Source organism: Nyctereutes procyonoides, unplaced genomic scaffold (assembly GCF_905146905.1).
Source record: "Nyctereutes procyonoides isolate TBG_1078 unplaced genomic scaffold, NYPRO_anot_genome, whole genome shotgun sequence".
NCBI lineage: Eukaryota > Metazoa > Chordata > Mammalia > Carnivora > Canidae > Nyctereutes > Nyctereutes procyonoides.
This window is the reverse complement of record NW_026575031.1, coordinates 9,474,269-9,498,311: the sequence shown is the minus strand read 5'-3', so window position 1 is coordinate 9,498,311 and position 24,043 is coordinate 9,474,269. Positions and strand designations below refer to the sequence as shown.

Here is a 24,043-nt window from a genome sequence, read left to right as displayed (position 1 = left end):
CTACAATAAGAACAGCATTTAAGAGACTTTAATTAAATCCTGTCTAACCTGCCCTCTGACTTCTAAAAGGTCTCAAGTCAGCCACCTCCCCAATTCATTTTTCTTGTAGGTAAAATTTAAATAGTACCCTCTTATCTTACATCATAAAGTTATTAGAAAAATGCTTATGTGAAGACACTTTGAAAAATAAAATGTATTGAAATCAGGTGTTATTATTTAATAAATATTATCTGATGTACATTTTTTTAGTTGTGATCCTTGTTTATATTACGTATCCCATTGCTATTGAAAATACTTTTTTGGAACGAAAGTTCAGGAAACCAGAAATTATCATTCCAAGTACATGGTATATTTTCTCTCTTTCTCTCTCTCTCATACACACACACAGACATACCCTGTTACCACTGAAGTCCTTCTTAATCCCTTTTCCAGACGCAAAACTTGTTAGGTCAGATCTGTTTCCTCTGAATTTTGTTACTTCTCTGTAGACAGTCCTCAATTTGGACCTGCATCCTTTCTGCTGTGATCATTTACTGCATCTTTAATAGGAAATAAAGTTATATAGGCCATTACCATTTTGTAAGAGAGATTTTTCCACCTATAAAGATACAGTTCTGCTTTTCCCATTTTTCCCCTAATAAATAAATCTTCAGAGGCTGTAATCTCTAATTTGATAAAGAGAGTTTACTTTGTCAAAGGAGTTAAATTGGTACTTTAATACCTAATTGGACTTCTCAGAAGGCAACCCCTTTTACTACATCACTATATAAATTTTTCTTGTTTTATTTTTAGGATAAAATATTCTAATAGCATCAAGGAAATGGTCATTCTCTTTGCTACAACGATTTATAGAATTGGACTGAAAGTACCTCCTGATGAAATGGATCCTCGAATCCCCATGATGACCTGGAGCACGTGTGCTTTCACTGTCCAGGCAATTGGTAAAGCCTATGAGAGACTGCTTTGGAGGGTTCATAGAAACAGAATTAACATTGGTTGACCAAAATTTTTCCCATTTTCCCTGATGGCTTAAAATAGTTTGAATTGTTGGAGGACTATTAGTATTTCAGAATATTAGTGTGGCCTGATGCCATTTAGTCTAAGAACTTTTGTATTGATCCCTTTTTACAGTATTGACCACATGCAGAATAAGCTCAAAATATTTTAAAGGTATTGCATGAAGCAAGCTATATTCAAAAGCTGGCAGATTTACAACACTAGAAGATCAAGAGAAAAAAGGCAAAAAAGAATCAAGCCAGAAATGTCCAGTAATTTTTGTTTCTTTTACAGTTTGAGAGAGAAAGGGAAAACAAGTCATCTAAAACATTATCAGGAAAGGGAAAGGAAATTTGGGGTAGTTAGGAGAGACAAATTAGGAGGGAACTGAGAGGTCAGAAGGGAAGCCCACTGACAAATTCCCTACCATATTGAAGACTTTTTATAGAACAGTGTAGCAATCAAATCAACATGTTGTACACCTTAAATTTATAGAGTATTATGTGTCAGTTATATCTCAGGGAAGCTGGGGAGGGGAGAATAGTGTAGTAGTGAAGAATTGCCTACGTTTTAAGAGTAGCATATTTGCTTATTACAGTCATAAGATTCACTATCTAAAAAAGAGGAAGAACTGTAATTTTTCTATGTCCTTCTTGTCCAAAACAGTTTCAATTTCCCTTTCCAATATATATTTTTGGCAGTTATTTTTAATGGAGTCTACCACTTTTTCTTCATTTAAATATATTTTTATAGCAAGACACTATTTCATGTTTCAAATTTAGTAGCATGAAGCTGCTTCTTTCACAAAACCTTCCTGCATACCAGCTTCAGCCTCCTAAACAGATTTTAGGAGTTACATCTAAACTTGTCAGACTTAAATTACGGATGAAAGATAATACACAGGTTTATATGTACTATGATTAAATAAAATGAGAAGTAAGAAGATGAGATTTAAATAGAATAGTATCTGAACAAATTGATAAGAAATGTAAAGCATTCTTTCAGAGTCATGATCTACTACTAAATATCTTGAGACTTTCAGTAAAGGTATTTTACACCTTACTGTCTTTGACAAGACAAACATTAGGAAACAGAAATTTATATTTAAACAGATAACATTTTAAAAGTTCATAGTTTTTGTCATAAAAGTGATGAAAATAGGACTGGAAAATAGGACTAAATTTTCCTTTGTGGTTCTGTAACCTAGTAATTGGATTCTATTTAATTAATATAATATTATACTATTTTTTAAGATATTTATTTATGTATTCATGAGAGACAGAGAGAGAGAGAAAGAGAGGCAGAGACACAGGCAGAGGGAGAAGCAGGCTCCATGCAGGGACTTGGGACTCAATCCCGAGTCTCCAGTATCAGGCCCTGGGCTGAAGGTAGCGCTAAATCGCTGAGCCACCCGGGCTGCCCTGTTATACTATTTTCACAGTGTTTTTCCATCCAGTGGACAAGTACTGTACTTTATTCCTAGTGCATAAGCAGCTAACTTACCTCATTCCCTATAGGTGTGGAGAGACATATCCAGGATGTGTTGGCATAGTTAGGAACAACAGTTAAGGAATCAATATATAACATCTTTAATTACTGTCCATTCAAAGGTGGAAAAAGAAAATAGGAAATAAGCCTTCCTTACTCTTAGATGTGTCTGCTGCCAGAGATCAATGAAAATAGAAGTAATTTAGCAATAAATTCCCTAGCCAGCAAGGCAAAATATATATGAATCCATGCGGGGAGAGGATGGGGTATTTTCAGCTTTTTTTTTTTTTTCTAGCAGTATAATTCTTTTTTAATAGTACCTATAAGAGGAATAATTACTTGGATCTGCCTTATGTATTTTAAAATAAAATAGGTTGTGATTATACTAAAAATTACTTGTTTAAAATTTTTTTGCATAGAAGAGATGTTAAAAGGATGAAAAATGAACCAGGATGCTTTGTTTTTCCCAAGTATTCTTTATAGATAGCTGCAGGGGCTTTATTATTTATAGTAACAATTTGTAAGTTATCTACATTTGCTTCTATAATATTTTCTCAAAAATTTGGAAATTTTGGCATAGACTTAAACATGAAACTTTGAAGAGGAAAGTGCAAATAATCTGGTCAAAAGTAAAATTAGTTAAAGAACATCTGATAGAAACCAAGTATACAATTATAGCAGTATTCAGGATTTATTATTTTTGTTTTTCTTACTCTTTGAGAAAACCTCTTGGGAGATGAAGGAAAACCTCTGTTTGGAGCACTTCAAAATAGACAGGTGTGTATATTCCAGCAGGGTATGTGTAACTCATGGTAGGCTTTTTTGGTATAGTCTACAGTTAATTTATCATTTTTTAAAATCATTTTTTAATTCACTCTTTTTTCTATTAAACTTAGAATCTTTTTTTTTTTTTAAAGGTACTTTAGGAGACTGGCCAGTATTGTGCACTTTAGAGAGCTTACTCAATCTTGGTGGTTAAATGTAATTCATAGATTTCAGGTGATACTTATTACTTATTCTCCCCTTCTCTGTTTATTGCCAAGTCAGAAACCTGGTGTCTCCTACATTTTCCTTCCTCACTAACTTTGCCCTATCACGTAATATTAAGTATTAGTGCTGGCTTAACTATAGATGAATCATCGTAGTAAATTCAAGAATAAAACTAAGCCATGGCTCCTTGATGGGCAGATCTTGGCACTATAAGACTATACTCCTGTCTGCAGGCCTAAGCATCATATTGTAGGGAACTCTGGAAAATAGTGCTCAAGAAATAGCCCCATGAAAACAGAGTGAGCAACCAAGTATTCCCTTGACCACACCCCTCCTAACCATTTCCCTCTTATTTTCCTGACAGCTAGCACAGGGGACTTGTGCTTTACAGTTCCTGGCCTTCTGGTTAGGAAGCAGAAGATGTTTCCTGAATTCAGTGGAATTTGGGGGGAGGGGGGGCTTGCCATCATTTTAGAATTTCTATAAATACGTTTTTTGCCCAGGCCTCAACAGAGTAAACTAGTCCAGACATTTAAGAAATTGACTGGTGAAAATGAATACTTAAATGAGAATTGAAATAATAACTTGCATACTTCTTTGTCATAGGAAAATCTGTTAAAATTTTGATGAGTTCATAAAACTTTCTAAAAGTATTAAAAATACTGTAATTTATTTGCAAGAATGTAAAGTATATAATAATAAGTCTGTAACTTATTGCAGACTGGGATTGATTTCTACAGTGAATGACTTCTGCCTATCATCTTCCCTTATCTCTTTATCTTTCCCTCTCTTAAAATCTAGCATAATGGTCTGAAAGCATTAATGCAGTTTGCCATTGCACAGAAGATTACCTGTCCTCAGGTCCTGATACAGAAACACCTGATTCGTCTCCTATCAGGTAGTCTTCTCTAAATTATTATTACATTAGTATTTACATAGTATTTTCCATTGCATTTCTGGTGGCGTATTTCATTAAGAAACAATACACTAGGGATCCCTGGGTGACGCAGCGGTTTGGCGCCTGCCTTTGGCCCAGGGCGCGATCCTGGAGACCCGGGATCGAATCCCATATCGGGCTCCCGGTGCATGGAGCCTGCTTCTCTCTCTGCCTCTCTCTCTCTCTCTCTCTCTCTCTCTCTCTCTCTGTGACTATCATAAAAAAAAAATAAAATAAATTTAAAAAAAAAAAAAAAAAGAAACAATACACTGCACTAATTTTGAACACTCACTACAGCAGCTTTACAAAAGAAAAGAACGAAAGACCTTGATACCTCTATAATATTTGCAATCTTATTCTAAAATTCAGGTTTATTTTTCAAATGTTTTTAACCTACATCCCTTGTGCCCACCTAGGGGCTTTATTTAACCAACATCCGCAACTGCTAACCTGTTTGTATCTTAATCTTTTTTTTTTAAAGATTATATTTATTTATTCATGATAGACATAGAGAGAGAGAGAGAGAGAGGCAGAGACACAGTCAGAGGGAAAAGCAGGCTCCATGCCGGGAGCCTGACGTGGGACTCGATCCTGGAACTCCGGGATCGCACCCTGGGCCAAAGGCAGGCACTAAACCGCTGAGCCACCCAGGGATCCCCTGTATCTTAATCTAATTGGTAAAGGGATCAATGACATGGATAGATCATTTAGAAATAGGTTTAATTTTGCTGGTTCAGGAGGATATTCTTCACCTTCATTTCACTTACACTGCTTTGCATGTTCTCAGTGCTCCCTGCTCCAAATTGCTCACATATTTTATGTATTGCAAAACATTTAGAAATGTGTAGTTAGGAAAAAAGTATTAGGGGATCCCTGGGAGGCTCAGTGGTTTAGCGCCTGCCTTTGGCCCAGGGCGTGATCCTGGAGTCCCGGGATCGAGTTCCACGTCGGGCTCCCTGCGTGGAGCCTGCTTCTCCCTCTGCCTGTGTCTCTGCCTCTCTCTCTGTGTGTGTCTCTTGTGAATAAATAAATAAAATCTTTTTTTAAAAAAAGGAAAAAAGTATTAAGGAATACTATATAAATGTAATTATTATTCATTGGCAAATACTTACTGAATAGTCTCTGTTTCTGTTATGCTAGTTACCTTTTTTCCTCCTGCATCATATCTTTCAACCCTTAAATTATATACAAGGTTTTCTGGGAAGTTCTTCTCAGTTTAATTTCTCTTTAATTGTGGTTCCCCTATCTTAAAGATGTGATGTGTCAATTTACCAGTTCCTGTATTTATAACCCTGTTATATTTTTGTTTTAGATGTTTTACATTATATTAAACTACATTACTGTCTTATTTGAACGAATTACACTGTTGTTTGATTTCTTTTAGTTGTTCTTCCTAACCTAAAATCAGAAGATACACCTTGTCTCCTATCTATAGATCTCTTTCATGTTTTGGTAAGTGTTCAACAAAATTTCTTAAGTCTCTCAAGTTTATAATTTTATGTATTTTCCTCATTCAAAGTAATGGTCTTTGTTCAAAATTATAAATTTATTGATGTTCAAACTATAAAATTTAGTCTCTTGCCCATTCTCTTTACAAATAGATGCAGATTTGACTAAGACCATCAGAATCACTTTAGAAATGAAAGCACATTTACTCTTTATTTTGTAACAGCTATCATCCTAGTCGATTATATTTAGTTGGTGTCTGTCCAAGCAGACTTTTTCTAAATAAATATTAAACTTTCCTCTTCCCCCTTTTTCTTAACTTGTTTACATTATAAGCAGTAAATGATGGTGTGAGCTATCTTAAAATCATTGATTATGTGGTGTTGGGGACCAGATCATTGACACATCTAGGCTTCCCTCAAACACCTATGGATGGGTGGCAACTGTTTTGTAAGTTTCTTGTAGAGGTTTTCCATTCCTGCAGTGACTCCATTCCTTCAAAATGAGTTCTCTAGGGAGATCATTGGTGAGGTTGGGAGCACAGAGTTTCTGGATACAGATTAGCCAGTATCCTCCAGGACTCTGCCCAGTGGTGGTCACTCCTGTCTTTTGGAATCTTTTGGGAAAACTTTAAAAGAATGTCAGTAACTGGGCTCTATACCCTGAGATTCTGATTTAATTAGACTGGCCTGTGAATCAGTGTTATTTTAATACTTTCCCAAGTTATTGTAATGTTGAATCTTCTGAGCCGGAGACAGGATTGAGACCACTATCTAGAACAAGAAGTTTCAGCAAAGGGGATAACCTGTTTGGTAACAACTTGTGTTCTCCATTTGTAGTATATTATATTCTTAGATAACTCTGTTGAATAATGAGGAAAACTAAGTGGTTATAAAAACACCTATACAAACACACTGTAGCATCTGACACTTTGGTTATGAAATTAGCTCATGCTGGTCTTTGTGGTCACCCATCTTGATGTCCATTTTCTCTCATAGGTTGGTGCTGTGTTAGCATTCCCATCCTTGTATTGGGATGACACTGTTGACCTGCAGCCTTCATCAATTAGTTCTTCCTATAACCACCTTTATCTCTTCCATTTGATCACCATGGCACACATGCTTCAGATCCTTCTTACCATAGACACAGGTAAAGCTCCTATCAGTTGTTAGCTATAAATAACACTCGTGGGTTTTTGGCAAAATTAATTATGTTTGTGATTAATTGGATATATATATATGTACTATTAAGTATGCTTGTGATTAATCGGATATATATATTCATATATATACATATATATATGAATCCTAAGTTCTACATTATATCTCTTGTTGAAAGATCGTATGTTTCTTTATGGATGAAGTTTAAATAAACAAATACTGAGTACTGGTGAAGTTGTAGAGCAACAGGAATTCTCATCCATTGCTGAGAGGAAGGAACTCCATGCCATTTGGAGATATAGTTTGGCACTTTCTTACAAAGTTAAACATACTCCTACCATATGATGCAGTAGTCATGCTCCTTGGTATCTATCTGAATGAGCTGAAAACTTATGTCCATACAGAAACCTATACACAGGTATTTATAGCAGCTTTATTCGTAATTTCCAAAATTTGGAAGCAAACAAATGTTCTTAGTAGGTGAATGAATAAACTGTAGTACATCTAGACAATGGAATATTATTCAGCTCAAAAAGAAACAAGCATTCAAACAATAAAAAGGCATTGAGGAAGCTTAAATGTGTATTACTTCATGAAAGAAGCAGATCTGAAAAGAATACATACTATATGATTTCAACAACAATTGACCCTTGAACGACACAGGTTTGAATTGAGATAGTCTATTTATATGGAGTTGGTTTTTTTTTTTTTCAATAAATACAGTACTATAAATGTATTTTCTCTTACAATTTTCTTTTTTCTTTTTTTTTGTGTGTGGGGGTTTACTTTATTTATTTGGGAGAGTGCAAGTGAATGAACATGAACCAGGATGGGGAGAGGGAGGCAGAGGGAGAAGCAGACTCCTCATGGAGCTGGGAGCCCCATTTGGGACTCCATCCTAGGACCCATGAGATCATGACCTGAGCTGAAGGCAGCCACTTGACCAATTGAGCACCTAGGCACCCCTCTCTTAAGATTTTTTCTTTCTCTTTTTAAAGATTGATTAATAAGAGAGAGAGAGAAAGAGAGAGAGAGAACACATGAGCAGAGGGCGGAGGGAGAGGGAGTAGTAGACTCCCAGCTGAGCAGGGAGCACAATGCAGGACTTGATCCCAGGACCCCGTGATTATGACCTGATCTGAAGGCAGCCACTTAACTGATAGCCACCCAGGCGCCCCTCTTGATTTGCATAATAAATTTTCTTTTCTCTAGCTTACTTTATTGAAAGAACACAGCAAATGATACATAAAATATATAAAACATAGAGTATGTAAATATAAAATACATATATAAAATATGTTAATTGACTAGATATGTTATCAGTAAGGCTTCCGGTCAACAGTAGGTTGTTATTAAAGTTTTTAGAGATCAAATGACATAGGTTAATTTTTGACTGCGAGGGGTCAGCAAGCACCCTTAATCCCCATGTTGTTCAAGGGTGAGCTGTGTATGACATTCTGGAAAAGACAAAGCTATGGAGACAGTAAAAATATCAGTGATTGCCAGAAGTTAAGGGAGAGAGAAGGGTGAATAGGCAGAATTTTTAGGGCAGTGAAACTACTCTATATGAAATACTCTATATATGAAAGAGTATATATATATATACTCTATATATGAAACTACTCTACTCTATCATGTGGATATGTATCATTATATATTTGTGAAAACCTATAGAATATAAAACACCAGGAATGAACCCTAATGTAAACTGTGGACTTTGGATGATAATGAGATGTCAGCATAGGTTCATTGATTATAACAAAAGTACCACTCTGGTGCTAGATGTTGATAGCCAGGGATGACATTGGATGTGTGAGGACAGTAGGTACATGTGAGCTCTGTGCTCTCCGCTCAGTTTTGTAATGAACCTTTAAAATGAAGTTTATTAATTAAAAAAAATCTTGTTACGTGGGTGTTTGCATTTGTCAAAACTCATCAAATGATACTTTTAATATTTGTGTATTTCATTACATATAAAATTTACCTCAAATAGTCATGTACAAATATTGAACTGTTACATTTAAATTGGAAATATCAATATGACAATATATTTTCCTCTTTTAAAAAAAGTATGTTTTTCCTAAAGAGATCCTAACTGGAAAGGAGAAGAATTAGTAATATCCAACCAAAGTTAGAGATTTGGCTTAATTTTAATTATTGTCTTTCAGATGAATTAATGTGTATTTTTTAAAAAGCATTTTTAAAACGAGAGCATATATTCAAATGGGCTGTAACCATCTGTCACAGTGAACTACAGGTTGACATTTTTATCCCCATTTTAATATAGTAAAACTGAAATTCGGTTTTAACCTAAGTTGGGTGAGTTAGTAATTGCTGGAAATGGTCCTCTTTATGGATTGCTTAATGGAAGAAAATTAACTTACGACTTTTTTTTTAAAGTGTCTCATTGCTTAAGCATAAAGATAGGATAGCAGCCTGCTTCCCTTTTTTTTTTTTTTTTTTAAATATTTGCTTCCCTTTCTAGGGGCTGAATTTCTATTACCACTAATTTGTTTTGTTTACCTGGTCATATTACAATGAGATAAATTTTTTTAAAAAAAGATTTATTTATTTGAGAGGAAGAGAGAGAATCTCAAGCTGACTCCCCACTGAGCATGGATTCCAAAGCGGTGCTCCACCAGGGCTCGGTCCCATGACCCATGAGATCAAGACCTGAGCCAAAACAGAGTCAGACACTTAACCAACTGCATCACCTAGGCACCTCTGAGATAAATATTTATTAAATATCTGTGTGATTCTGTCCTGTTTGTTTCTTCACCTACTACACTGATAAAGTTTACCTAACAGTTTTAATATTTAGAATCAGCTATTTAGATTGAGAGCAAGGAAAAGAACCTCAGTGATTTGACATTGTTTATTATCCTGGAACCATGAAATTGAGATGTAATTTATAAATTGAATAGCAAATTCATACATTTATCTTTCAAATTTTCTTTTTCAGACATTCCCCTTGCTCAGGTTCAAGAAGAAAGTGAAGAGGCTCGTTCTGCATCTTCTTTCTTGGCAGAAGTTTCTCAGTATACAAGTGGGTGAGTAGCAATCTGTTAGTCCAGCCTATTCCAGTATTGTTTTAATAATTCTACCTCTTAGTTCAGTTGTTTGGCAAAATAACTTTGAACCATTTTAATTCCAGTTTTTAAAAATCACCTAAGGGCTTTTGAGATAAAAACTACCCATTTGTTTGTTTCTGAGACTGAAACAAATTTGAACATGTCTTTACTCTTGTAAACTGTTCTGGGAACATAGGCAAAAAAATGATAGAATTTTGACAGATGGCAGCATTTAGAATTTAAAGAAATAGAGAAAATAGGTCATCTTTTTAAAGCAATCTATACAGTTGATGCACTTCACTAACTTGGGGTTTTTTTTAAGGCTGTTCTGTAATATGTGAAATACATCTAACAGAGGCTAAAGCCAAAAGTGTAATAGGACTGCCCTGCTGAACTCTACCTGCTGCCCCACTCTCCCCTCTTTGTTTTCATCTTCTTCATCAATTTTTAGTTAAGTGTTCTATTTCATTTTGATTTTTAGTTTAGGCACTGAAGGGGTAGGAGTGTGTGGGAGGAAGAGAGAGAGTGTGTGTGTGTTACTGGACTTTATTTTTCAAAGCTGTTTTAGGTTTACAAAAAAATTGAACAAAAAGTACAAAGTGTTCCCATTTACTCCCTCCTATCACCAGTTTCTCCTGTGGTTAACCTCTTATATTAGTAAATTTGTTAAAGATGATAAACCACAGTAATGATAAATCAATACATAGTCATTAACTAAAGTCCATATTTTATATTAGGGTTCATTCCTTGTGTGGTAGCATTACAAATATCATATAGAATAGTTTCACTGTCCTGTGAATCATCAATTTGAATACAGAAATGAAGAAAGTGTTAATTTTTTTTAGCTAAGTTATTTGGTTAGTTATTGATAAATATATCTGATTCACATTTCATCATAGGGGTTAGGAGAATGAAGATAATAGTTACTTGCTTTAAAAATCTACATGATAAAAGATGCAAGATCTGTGGTTTTCTTTAGGAAATTTTTATAAGATTTAAAGATGGAAGTTATCACCAGTTAAATATTTTATATCAAATGGATTTAAAATTTTTTAAATACTTAGCTATGTTTTTAAAAGGGGATGTGTCTAAAGTTTTAGTCTGATTGGTATTCATTCTATTCTGGAATTATTGCCCCTTAGCTGCATTGGGTGTGGTGTTCCTGGCTGGTATTTGTGGGTCTCACTGAAGAATGGTATCACCCCTTACCTTCGCTGTGCTGCACTGTTTTTCCACTATTTGCTTGGAGTAACTCCACCTGAAGAACTGCTTACCAGTAAGTAGGAAAATGAAATCTCAGAGTAGCAAGTAAGAGACTTTTTTTTCTTAATCTTCAACCTCAAAAATACAAGGGGGAGGCAGGTAAAACCACTTCTCTCTTCTGTACCTCTTTCATTAGTGTTCACTCCCAACATGTGTGCCCCTGCCATGGTATAGGTTAAAGGTGAGACCAAAAATGAGAATAGCCTCATAATATGCAAAACCTACTCTTAACTTCTATCTATGTATAGTTTATGTACTTGAGCTTGTAAAATGTCTGCACACAGAATATAACTGATAGGATATGCAAAAAATTAGAAACATTGGCTGCCTTTAGAGAAGAGAACAATTTGGCTAAGTAGGAGGAAAACTTTATTGTATACTCTGTTACTTGAATTTTGAACATACGACTATTACAAAAGAACTGAAACGTTGCTAGGTGAGGCTGTTATAATAAACCAAGGACACGTATATTTGAGTAACACTCATTTCCTTTGTTCTTTACTTGCCTTAAATCTGCATCAAAGTAGACAGGGCTTCCTTGTGGCTTTGTATGGGTAAAAATCAGAACGTTTGTATGATTTTGGAAGCATCACCAAAATTGTTCAGAGATTCTTGCTTTTGTCCTTTGAGAATAAGCTGAACATGTCAGCTTAACTGGCTATCAGCTTCTTTATCTTGAACTCAATTCAGTAGGTTTTTTTTTTAATAATAAATTTATTTTTTATTTGTATTCAATTTACCAACATACAGAATAACACCCAGTGCTCATCCCGTCAAGTGCCCCCCTCAGTGCCCATCACCCATTCACCCCCACCCCCCACCCTCCTCGCCTTCCACCACCCCTAGTTCATTTCCCAGAATTAGGAGTCTTTATGTTCTGTCTGCCTTTGTGATATTTCCCACACATTTCTTCTCCCTTCCCTTATATTCCCTTTCACTATTACTTATATTCCCCAAACTAATGAGAACATATAATGTTTGTCAGTAGGGTTTATTTGATCTAGGTTTGTTCTGGTATTATACACACACATACCTTTTTTATCATCCATCACTTTATTGTGCTTTACAGGTGCAATGTTTTTTACAAATTGAAGGTTTATAGCAAGCCTGTGTCAAGCAAGTCTGTCAGTGCCATTTTTCCAGTACCGTTTGCTCACTTCATGCCCATGTCACATTCTGATGATTTTCACAGCATTTCAAATTTTTTCACTATTATTATATGTTAGGGTGATTGATCTATGATGATTGATTATTATTGGCTGAAAGCTCAGAAGATGATCAGCATTTTTTAGCAGTAAAGTATTTTTTAATTAAAGTGTGTACATTGTTTTAGACATAATGCTACTGTACACTAAATAAACTACAGTGTAGTAGAAATGTTCCTTTAATATGCCCTGGAAAACCAAAAATTCACTTGACTTGCTTCACTGTGATACTGGCTTTCTTATGGTGGTCTGGAACTGAACCCACAATTATTTCCATGATATGCGTATAAATGGGGTGCTACTTTCTAAGTAGTTGCCAATACAGATCTGTTGTTTGCATTTTTAAAAAATCATGTATTTATCTAATCAGTGCTGTAATATAGTAGTAAATAAGATTAAGTCTTTTATTGGGAGGAGACTAAATGTATACAAACAGAAAAATGTACGTAATATAACATCAAGTGGTGATAAGTGCTACAAAGAAAAATAAAGCAGGTCATGGGGACAGAGAATGCTGGGCCAGAGTAGGTAATACTTTTAGATGGATAACCATAGAAGACTTCTCTTTGAGGATACACTGAGCAAAGAGAAATTGAAATAAAGATAGGGTTAAACTGGACAGAGAGTTGAAGGAAGAGTATTCCTAAGCAGAGAAAACACTAACTGCAAAGCTTTGCTTGACATCATCAAAGAATAGTAAAGAGACGAGTATGGCTGAAGCATAATGAACAGGGTGAGGATGGTAGGAAATATGAGATTTAAGAGGCAGCCAGGGGCAGATTGTGTAGGACCTTTATGCCATGATAAGGACTTTGTGTATTTTATGGTGGTGTAGCATTGAAGAAACATCAGGAGAATGAGTCAGATTTGCATTTTAAAAGGATCACTGTGTTTTTTTTTTTTTAAAAGGATCACTGTGACTTATTTATCACTCAGTTTTATAAAGTATAGAAATAAACAAGAAGAAACTCTTTTCACAGATTGTTCAAAGAAGAATATTGTGCATATTAAATGTATTTTATTCTCTTGCAGATCCTGCAGAAGGAGAGTACAGTGCACTCTGTAGCTATCTGTCTTTACCGACAAATTTGTTCCTGCTTTTTCAAGAATATTGGGATACTGTAAGACCCCTCCTCCAGAGGTACTAATGAGGGCAAAATATCATTGTTGGGTCATTATACAGTTTGGGAATTTTTAATTAAAATTTTTTGCTAAGCTTTTAGATTGATTAGATTTGATTGAAGTGGATAACAAAAATATAGGAGATTCCTAATCCACATGCTCAGAGAGTTGGACTTAAATCCAGCAGCCATAATAAATAAATAAATAAATAAATAAATAAATAAATAAATAAATAAATAAATAAATAAATAAATAAATAAATAAATAAATAAATAAATAAATAAATAAATAAATAAATAAATAAATAAATAAATAAATAAATCCAGCAGCCATAGGCAGCTGGACTTTGCACTTGTCCCACTGTGATTACCATGCCTTGTACTACTCTTCCCCAAAGTTGCCATTTCTTGCTGTTATAAATCATCAGTCAGGCTGAGTGGGTGAGGCAGGAGTCACATAGTCAGCAGCCATAGTGTCCCAACTAAACACTAAAACCAAATTGGGGTAATATCCAAAACAGTAGCATATCTCACATGGTAGCACACATCTCAGGAGGGTGCCAGAAGAGGAAAAAAAAAGTCATTTGGTGGATCAAAATGCATTCCCTGGGAGAATGTAATTATTTTTCCAGAAAAACCTTTTTCTACCCCATTATTAACTGGCCCTCTGAATCATTGTCTACCTCTTAACTGCTAGTGTTCTTCCCTATTTTTGCATCTATCATTTTCGATCTTTTTTTTTCTTTGAGATATAACTGACTTATAGCATTGTTTTAATAATCACTTCTCACTGTTACTCTTATTTCCGCCATTGAAGATTCTGACACCCAATAACGATGTGTGCTTAGGGGAGGGTGTTTTGGCTACACATAACCAAACAATTCTCTGATACCAGCTGGGTGTCCTCTCTAATTCAACTCAATTCTGACACTATTTACCTGGAGATAGCATCAGATCCCCCAAGCACTCAATCCTGTATACCGACACACCTAACACAGACACATTTCAGACAGGTGCTACTAGTAAGTCCAAGGTTGTCACCTGTGCTTCTGACCTAGTATCTATAGAACAAAGGCTCCAGTGACCCCTGCTTAGATTCAGTTAATTTGTTAGAGCAGATCACAGAACTCAGAGAAGCATTTTACTTACTAGATCACCAGTTTACTCTGAGTGGATATAACTCAGGAACAGCCAGATGGAAGAAATGCATAGGGCAAGGTATGGGGAAAAGTAGCTGAGTTTCTACACTCCCCAAATCACCACATGTTCACCAATGTGAAAGTTCTCCACTTCCTGTTAATATTGGTATTTTTTGGAGGCTGTATTACATAGACATGGTTGATTAAATCATTGACCATAAGTGATTGATTTAACCTCTAGCCCATGGAGGTTGAAATAAGAGAACTGAAAGTTCCAGCCCTCTAATCACATGGTTGGTTCTCCTAGCAACCAGCACCCTAAAGACACTTTATCACTCTCATCACATAGGAAAGTCCAAGGTGTAGGAGCTCTGTGCTGGGAACTGGGTTGAAAACTATATACAGGGCAGCCCTGGTGGCGCAGAGGTTTAGCGCTGCCTGCAGCCCTGGGTGTGATCCTGGAGACCTGGGATCGAGTCCCACGTCGGGCTCCCTGCATGGAGCCTGCTTCTCCCTCTGCCTGTGTCTCTGCCTCTCTCTGTGTGTATCTCTCCTGAATAAATAAATAAAATATTCAAAAAAAAAAAGAAAAGAAAACTATATATATATATATATAGTTTATATATATATATGTATACATATATATATATATATATATATATAGTATATAGTTATAAAGCACATTATCATGATTTCCTTAATCTTTTCAAGTTTTTGCCTTTAACTTTTCTCCTTTTTCTTTATCGGTTTCTTTTTCTCCTCTATGCCTGTGTCAGGATTTAGGTGAATGTCTCCTTGTCTCCTGCCACCTATTCTGTGCTCTCATCTCTTTTAGGTTCTTTTCTATGTATCTTCATTTCTCACAAGGTATTCTAATCTTCAGGGTGATTAAAAATGAATTAAAACAAAATGGATCCCAGAAAGTCAGTATCATGCTTTGTGTTAAATACAGTTACAGTGGGTTGTACTAATTTTACATGTATATTCTAGGAGACAGTATGTTTTGAACTTGCTATTCCAGGTCAGTGATAAAAATTCAAACTCTGAAGCAGAATGTCCTTGCCCTTTGAACCATTCCTAGCCCTTCTTGCCTCAGAGCCTTTCCTCATCTTGTGCTCTGTAGTACAGGAAACTGAGACTTGCAGGCCACATTTCCCAGTTTTTCTTGTCAGTTGGCTTCTGCCTACATCCAGCTTGTGGGAGGTACTGGCAGGGCATGGGAGTCCAGGAGGAAGAGAGAAACCGGAGTGTTAGCCACCTCTCTCTGCTTTGTGCAGTGTCTCTGGCAGTGGTGGGAGCTCTTCTCAGGCTCTAGTTCCCATCAGCCAAGTCTGTGGTGGTTCCAGTATCCACCATTGAACCCAATCTCTGGGCTCTAATAATATCATAATTTCCTTTTGTTCCTCCAGCCTGGGAGAGGTGGTGGCTTCCGATTGTTGGCTAATCTTTGGGTTGGCCTTTTTTTTTTTTTCTAAGATTTTATTTATTTATTCATGAGAGACACACAGAGAGAGGCAGAGACCTAGGCAGAGGGAGAAGCAGGCTGCCTGGGAGGAGCCTGATGCGGGACTCCATCCCAGACCCCAGGATCACACCCTGAACTGAAGGCAGACACTCAACCGCTGAGCCACCCAGGCATCCCTGCCCCGCCTTTTTGTCTCCTGCTTGGCTTCACAGCCCTTCTGTCACTTCTATTACCAATTCCTGGTATTAAATTCCCTCTTCTGTATTTCTAGTAAGACCTTGATTGATTAACCCTTTAAAAAAGAAATTAAAAGAGAGGGGGGAAAACAAATAGGGAGACAGAAATGAAGGGAAGAAAAGCAAAGGGATAAGATGTGAGACATCTAGCAGAGGGAACATGGAAAGAAAAGACAGGAAGATTTGGAGAGGATGGCTCATTGATGACACTGCACTGAAGTTGTGATGATCTGTTTGCTTTTCTTTTGGCTCCCCATGTAGGTGGTGTGCAGATCCTGCCTTACTAAATTGTTTGAAGCAAAAAAGCACCATAGTCAGGTTGGTTTTACTTCTCAGTCCTCCTCCCACCCCACCCAACCCATCTACAGGTTGTGTTTCCAAAAGTAGTTGGTTTGTGGAACATGCTTTCCAAAATGTCGTCTTCATTCTTACTCAGTATATAGTTTCCTACATTGTGTTATATCTTTGGTTCTTCGCCAGAAACTAGATTCTTCCTACAGTTGATTTTTTTTCTTGGAGTGGCTATCCTTTTATCCTTTAATTGTTTGACTCCACCAGCTCCTCTTCCTTAGGCTCATACATGCGTATTAAAAGGCACAGGAGGAGATAGCATCTTGGAGCTGCCAGTATATTAAAATCAGAAGGTAGTAACAGTATTCCTATGCACCATTTTTTTTCCTTTCAAGAATAGAATAAGGTATAAATAGGACTATTCCCTCTTCCTCTTCCTTTTCTATCTATATACTTAGAGACTACCCAACAGAACTGTTGTTCAGCCCTCCTGTCTCCCTTAAAGTTATAGCTCAATCAAAATCCACCTCTTCCTCAAAAACAATTCAAATGCAACCTCCTCCCGCATGTCTGGCCAAGTAATGTCCTATCATTTGTGTGTGTGCATGTGTGCCTGCCAGCACCATCAAGCCCTGAACAGTAAATTTACCAGGGCCCAAACTGCATGCTTATTTTCTTTGTAACCTCCACAGGGCTCGCCCATGTTATGTATGTGTCTAATTTTTATTCCAATGAATTGCATTAGGAAACAAGAAGAGGAATTGACCTCCAGCCTTAAGTGCTCATAACATCAGTACCCTTTTTCTATGGCCAAAGCAAACATTGTGAGGCAATGTGCATTTGCCACCTTCTCTTCTCATCTTTTCTCACCCCTTGAACTTCTTTCCCCTTTACTGTAAATGTACATTGCTACCTACTCCTTAACCCAACTTTAGTGATTAAAGAGATTATAGATTGAGCTTTTATAACATAAATATAGTAGTATTCACATCACCAAGAAAAGAAAGAATAGAGAGAAAAGTTTAAAAAATGAGTATCTATTTTAGAACTATTAATCTGACATAATTTTTCCTTTATTTCAGTTCATTGTGTGCCTTTTAGACACCTACTATTTCCCCAGCATGGTACTAAAGTATTTTGGGAGAGTTAAAAGACCTAATACATACAGCTTTTTGGTCATGGGTAATTTACAATTTAATTATGTGCATAAACTAAATACATAAAATAGTATATGGAATATACTGTTATGCTATAGAAATTTAAAGAGTAAAAAAGTCTTAATGATGCAAAGTTAGTCTTAGAGGAGATAATTTTCAGCTAAACATAAAGGGAATAATAGAATTTAAGGTGATTGGGGTTTGAGGGTAGAATTTCCATGTTATTCGAATGGTAAACTTCCTAGGGTGTGCATTCAAGGCCTTTATTGTAGCTATACTGTATAGTAAGAGTGAATAATAACATTTGCAAACCTATTATCAAGTACTAAGCATATTATGTTCCACTTCAATATCTTATTGAGTCCTCAACAGCTGTGAGGTTCTTCCGTACTATTATTTATATTTAACATTTCTTAAATCAGCATGAGTCCTTTATATTTCTCTCTCCCTCATCCTCAAAAATGTGTTATGAAATTGATGGTGTGCCTTATGACTGAGAAAGTATAATCATCCTCCATTTACAAACCCAAGAAAAACAGGCTTATTTTTAGTGACTTGTCAGGTATCAGAGAATTTAGGATTTATAATGAGGTCTAATTTCAAAGACTGTGTTCTTAACTTCTTTATATTACCTTCCTAACCATGGTGGAAATCTGGCTAGAACAATTTAGTCTTAGGAAATAGCGAGAGTTGAGTTTGGAAAGGAAACCAGATGATGAAAAGATTTGAAATTCTAGGCTGAGAAACTCAGATTTAATGTAGTCAATAGGAGGAATTACTGTGGGTTGCAAGTATGGATGCTTTTGTTATTTTTAAGATATTCTTCCTTCTATTACCTTGTCAATTTTTGACATGGGCTTATTTACTCATAAGTAAAATTGTCTTTTAAATTACATTTCTAGATACCCTAGAAAAAGAAATAGTTTGATAGAACTTCCTGATGACTATAGCTGCCTCCTAAATCAAGCTTCTCATTTCAGGTAAGAAGAAATATGTTTTTAAAAAATTGTTAAGTTTTTACAATTGTAAAAATTGGAGGTGGTGAAATGCACCACCACTAGCAAAATTTTTTTAAAGTGACCACTGAAAACCATAAAATATGCAATTAATGATAATAAAGTGTACAGTTCAGCTGTTGTGTGTATCCATCACCTCTCTCTAGTTTCAAAACTTTTTCATCATGCTGGAGAAACACCTTGTATCCACTAAATAATTCCCATTTCCCTCTTTTCTGATCCCCTGATAACCAATAATCTGCTTTCGGTCTCTCTGGATTTGCCTACTCTGGACATATCATATAAAAGGAGCCATAGAATATATGACCTTCTGTGTCTGACTTCTTTCATGTAGTATAGTTTTTGATGTCATGCAAGTTGTAGCATGTATTCAGTCCTTTCTTGGCTAAATAATATTCTAATTTTCCACTGGAGGGACACCTGGCTGGCTTAGTTGGTGGATCATGCAGCTCTTGATCTCAGAGTTGTGAGTTCAAGCCCCACGTTAGGTGTAGACATAAGTTAAAAATAAAATCTTAAAATAATAAGATTGTATATTCCAGAGTTTGTTTATCCATTGATGAGCATTTAGGTTGTTTCCCCCTTTTGACTATTATGAATAATGCTACTATAAACATTCATGTACATGTTTCTATGTGGACATATATTTTCATTTCTCTTCGGTGTATATTCCTAAGAGTAGAATTACTGTGTCATTATGGTAATTATATGCTTAAATCTTTGAGTGACCACTAAACTGTTTTTCCATAATTGTACATTTTGCATTCCCATCAATGTAAAAGAAATCCTATTTTTTACATCTTTGTCAACACTTGATATTTTCTATTTTTTTTTAATTAAAGCCATCCTAGTGGGTATAAAACAGTAGCTCAGTGTGGTTTGATACATGTTTTCTTAATGACCACTGATATGGAACATCTTTTCATATGCTTGTTGAACATTTATCTATGTTCTTTGGAGAAATGCTGTTCAAGTCCTTTGCCCATCTTGGAGTTGGACTGTCTGTTTTGTTGTTGAGTTCTAAGAGTTCTTTATATTGAAGAAGAGGAAAACTCTTCCTTTCTTCTCTCTAGGTTGTTTGGCCAAATAATTAAATTAACATAGGACAGATTAATAGGAGAAAAGTTTAATTTTGTATATATGGGAATTCATAGAAATAATGAGACTCAAAGAAGTAACTGAGTTTATACCTTTTAGTCAAAGAAACAATTTTTTGTAAAGATTTTACAAAACAGAGGGGTTTAAGGCTTGGAGTACCAAATTGAAGAGAGTTTGTTTATATAGCCTTCTTGACCTTGAATTCCCTACCTCTGATTCCCTATTTAAGGACACTTTCTATCCTCTGGTACAGGGAGAATACCTTCATATGGGACATTTATTTCCTGCTTTTAGGAAAACAAAAGAAAGTCAGAGTATACTTTTTGCACCTGCTGTTTCTTAAGTAACTTAAATTCAAAATAATCAGTATGCCAAGGTGGCAAATTTTGGGATGGCCTCTTCTGTTCTCTTTCAATATATTCTGGATATGCAGCCCTTATCAGATTTTTATATTTTTTATTTTCATTTATTTTTTAATTGCCCTTATCAGGTTTTTAATTTGCAAATATTTTCTCCCATTCTATAGGTTGTGTTTTCATATTTTTTTTAAATTTTTATTTATTTATGATAGTCACACACAGATAGAGAGAGAGAGAGGCAGAGACATAGGCAGAGGGAGAAGCAGGCTCCATGCACCAGGATCCCGAAGTGGGATTTGATCCTGGGTCTCCAGGATCGCGCCCTGGGCCAAAGGCAGGCGCCAAACCGCTGTGCCACCCAGAGATCCCTGTTTTCATATTCTTCATAATGTTTGCAATGCATAAAGGTTCATTTTGTCTCTTTTGTTTGTTTGTTTCTTGTGCTTTTGATGTCAAAACTAAGAATCCATTGCCAAATGTGAGGTCATGAAGATTTACCCCTATGTTTTCTTTCAATAGTTTTGTAGTTTTAGCTCTATATTTAGACTATGGATCTGTTTTGAGTTCATTTTTTGAAATGAGAGAGGAGATCCAACTTCATTCTTTTTTCACGTGGTTTCCAGTTACCCTAGTACCATTTTTTAAGGAACTGTTCTCACCTCATTGGGTAGTCTTAGCACCTGTGTTGAAAATCACTTGGTCATAGATGTGTTTGGGTTTCTTCCTAAATTCTAAAGTTTATTCCTTTGGTCTGTCTGTCCTTATGCTTTTAAATTACCATAGCTTAGTAGTAAATTTTTAAGTTGTAATATGTGAGCCTTCCAACTTTTTCTTTCTCAGTGTTGCTTTGACTAGGGCCTCTTGCAGTTACATGCAAATTTGGCTTTTCCGTTTCTGTAAAAAGGCAATTGGAATTTTATTTTATTTTTAAAGATTTTATTTATTCATGAGAGACAGAGAGAGAGACAGAAACAGAGGCAGAGGGAAAAGCAGGCTCTCTGCAGGGAGCCCAATGTGGGACTTATCCCAGGCTCATGCCCTGAGCCAAAGGCAGACGCTCAACCAGTGAGCCACCCAGGTGCCCCAAGGCAACTAGAATTTTAATAGAGATTGAGTTGATCTATAGATTGCTTTAGGGAGTATTGCCATCTTAATAACTGTAAGTCTTCCAGGGGGCGCCTGGGTGGCTTGGTCAGTTAAGCTTCTGCCTTAGCTCGGTCATGACCCCTTGATCCCATGGTACTGAGATTAAGCCCTGCGTCTGGCTCTATAATCAGCACGGGATCTGCTTCTCCGGATCCCTCTGCCTCTCCCCTCCCCCTCCCCCTCGTTATCTCTCTCACTCACTCCCAAATAAATAAAATCTTTAAAAAACAAAACAAAATAAACGTGAAGTCTTTCAGTCCATGAGCATGGATGCCTTCCCATATTTAGGCCTTCTTTAATTTCTTTCTGCAGTGTTTTATAGTTTCCAGGGTACAAGTCTTTCCCTCCTTAGTTAAAATTTATTCTTAGGTGTTTTACTCTTTTGGATGCTATTCTAAATAAAATTATTTTCTTAATTTCCTTTTTGGACTATTCCATTGCTGGTATGTTGAAACACGGTTGATTTTTGCATGTTCCTCCTATACCCTACAACTTAGCTGGGTATCTGTAGGGATTACAATTAACATCTTAAATTTAGTTTGACTTGAAAACAGCTTAGTTTCAGGATGCCTGGTGACTCAGTGGTTGAGCATCTGCCTTTGTCTCAGTGCATAATCCCGGGACCCAGGATCAAGTCCCACATCAGGCTCCCTGCAAGGACCCTGCTTCTCCCCTCCACCTGTGTCTCTGCTTCTCTCTCTCTCTCTCTCTGTGTGTCTCTCTAAATCTTAAAAAAAAGAAAAAGAAAAAGAAAGAAAGAAAACAACTTTGTTTCAATTGCATACATTAACTGTTCATTTCTAATTTTTTTCTCCCCTCTTTATGTTGTTAAAATCACAGATTACATTTTTATACATTGTGTGCTTGTCAATGTAGATTTATAACGATTGTTTTGTTCATTTGTGTTTTAAATAATATAATAAGGGATCCCTGGGTGGCGCAGCGGTTTGGCGCCTGCCTTTGGCCCGGGCCGCGATCCTGGAGACGCAGGATCGAATCCCACATCGGGCTCCCAGTGCATGGAGCCTGCTTCTCCCTCTGCCTGTGTCTCTGCCTCTCTCTCTCTCTCTCTGTGTGACTATCATAAATAAAATAAAAATTTTTAAAATAAATAAATAAATAATATAATAAGCCAAAAAAGGAGTTATGCATCCAAAATTATAATAACACTAGCTTTTTTTTTTTTTAACATTAGCTTTTATAACTTACATGTGTAGTTAGCTTCACAAGTTACTTGTGTTTTTTTACATGGCTTCAAGTTACCATTGGCGTTCCTTTGTTTCACCTTGAAGGAATCCCTTTATCACCTCTTGTAAGACAGGCTTACTAGCAATGAACTACCTAGTATTTGTTTATCTGGGAATGTCTTAATTTCTCCTTTATTTTTAAAGGATAGTTTTGGCAGATAATAGAATTCTTAAATGACAGCTTTTTTTCCTGGAGCACAGTAACTATATTCCACTACCTTTTAGCCTCCATGGTTTTTTAATGAGAAATCAGCTGTTAATTTTATTGAGGATCCCTTGTATGTGATGAGTTGCTTCTCTGGCTACTTTCAAGCTTCTTTCTTTGTTCCTGACTTTTGACAGTTTGATCATAACATATCTCCAGGTGATTCTCTTTGAATTTATCCTATTTGTAGTTCAGTTTCATTCTTGTTGTGTAAATTCATGTCTTTCAACAAATTTGGAAAGTTTGGGCCATTATTTCTTCAAAATTTTTTCTTGCTGGCTTGTCTTTCTAGGACTCTCATAATGTGTATGTGTGGTAGGTATGCTTGATGGTGTCTCATAAATCCCTTTGTTCTTTTTTGTTCTCTCTTATTTCTTTCTGCTCCTCTACTCAGTAATTTCAGTTACACTGCCTTAAAATTCAGTGATTCTTATGCCCTCCAATATGCTATTGAACTCCTCTAGTAAGTTTATTTTAGCTGCATACTTTTCTATTTGTTTCTTTTTTATAATTTCTCTTTGCTAATATTTTCTACTTTTTCATATGTTTTCCTCTTTTCTGTTAGTTCTTTGTCAGTGGTTTTCTTCAGCTCTTTGAACTTATTTAAGAGTTCATTTAAAGGGGCACCTGCAGAGCACCTGGGTGGCTCAGTGGTTGAGCCTTCAATTCAGGTCATGATCCCAGAGTCCCATATCACTGAGTCCCATATCCTCGGTGAGGAGCCTATTTCTTCCTCTCCCGCGCCTCCTGCTTGTGCACTCTTATTCACTCTCTCTTGCTTGCTCATTCTCTGTCAAATAAATAAATAAAATCTTTTAAAAAACAAAACATAAAAATAGGTGCCAGGGTGGCTGGGTCAGTTAAACATCTGCCTTTGGCTCAGAGTCATGGGATCAAGCCCCACATCAAGCTCCCTGCTCAGTGGAGAGCCTACTTTTCCCCCTCCCTCCTCCTCTGCCCCTACCCGTACCCCCACTCAATCTCTGACTCTCACTCACTCCCTCACT

General features: G+C 36.2%; 1 protein-coding gene across 2 annotated transcripts in view; it reads left to right on the top strand.

Annotated features, from left to right (window-relative positions):
• UBR1 (ubiquitin protein ligase E3 component n-recognin 1) overlaps positions 1-24,043 on the top strand; it is a 138,838-nt gene that overhangs the window by 107,985 nt on the left and 6,810 nt on the right. For both annotated transcript variants that reach the window (XM_055316814.1, XM_055316815.1), the window contains 10 exons: positions 793-941; positions 3,206-3,261; positions 4,276-4,372; positions 5,796-5,863; positions 6,856-7,006; positions 9,980-10,067; positions 11,231-11,364; positions 13,589-13,697; positions 16,779-16,835; positions 18,868-18,945. In XM_055316814.1, coding sequence (XP_055172789.1) covers positions 793-941; positions 3,206-3,261; positions 4,276-4,372; positions 5,796-5,863; positions 6,856-7,006; positions 9,980-10,067; positions 11,231-11,364; positions 13,589-13,697; positions 16,779-16,835; positions 18,868-18,945 — 987 coding nt within the window. The remainder of the gene's footprint in view (positions 1-792; positions 942-3,205; positions 3,262-4,275; positions 4,373-5,795; positions 5,864-6,855; positions 7,007-9,979; positions 10,068-11,230; positions 11,365-13,588; positions 13,698-16,778; positions 16,836-18,867; positions 18,946-24,043) is intronic.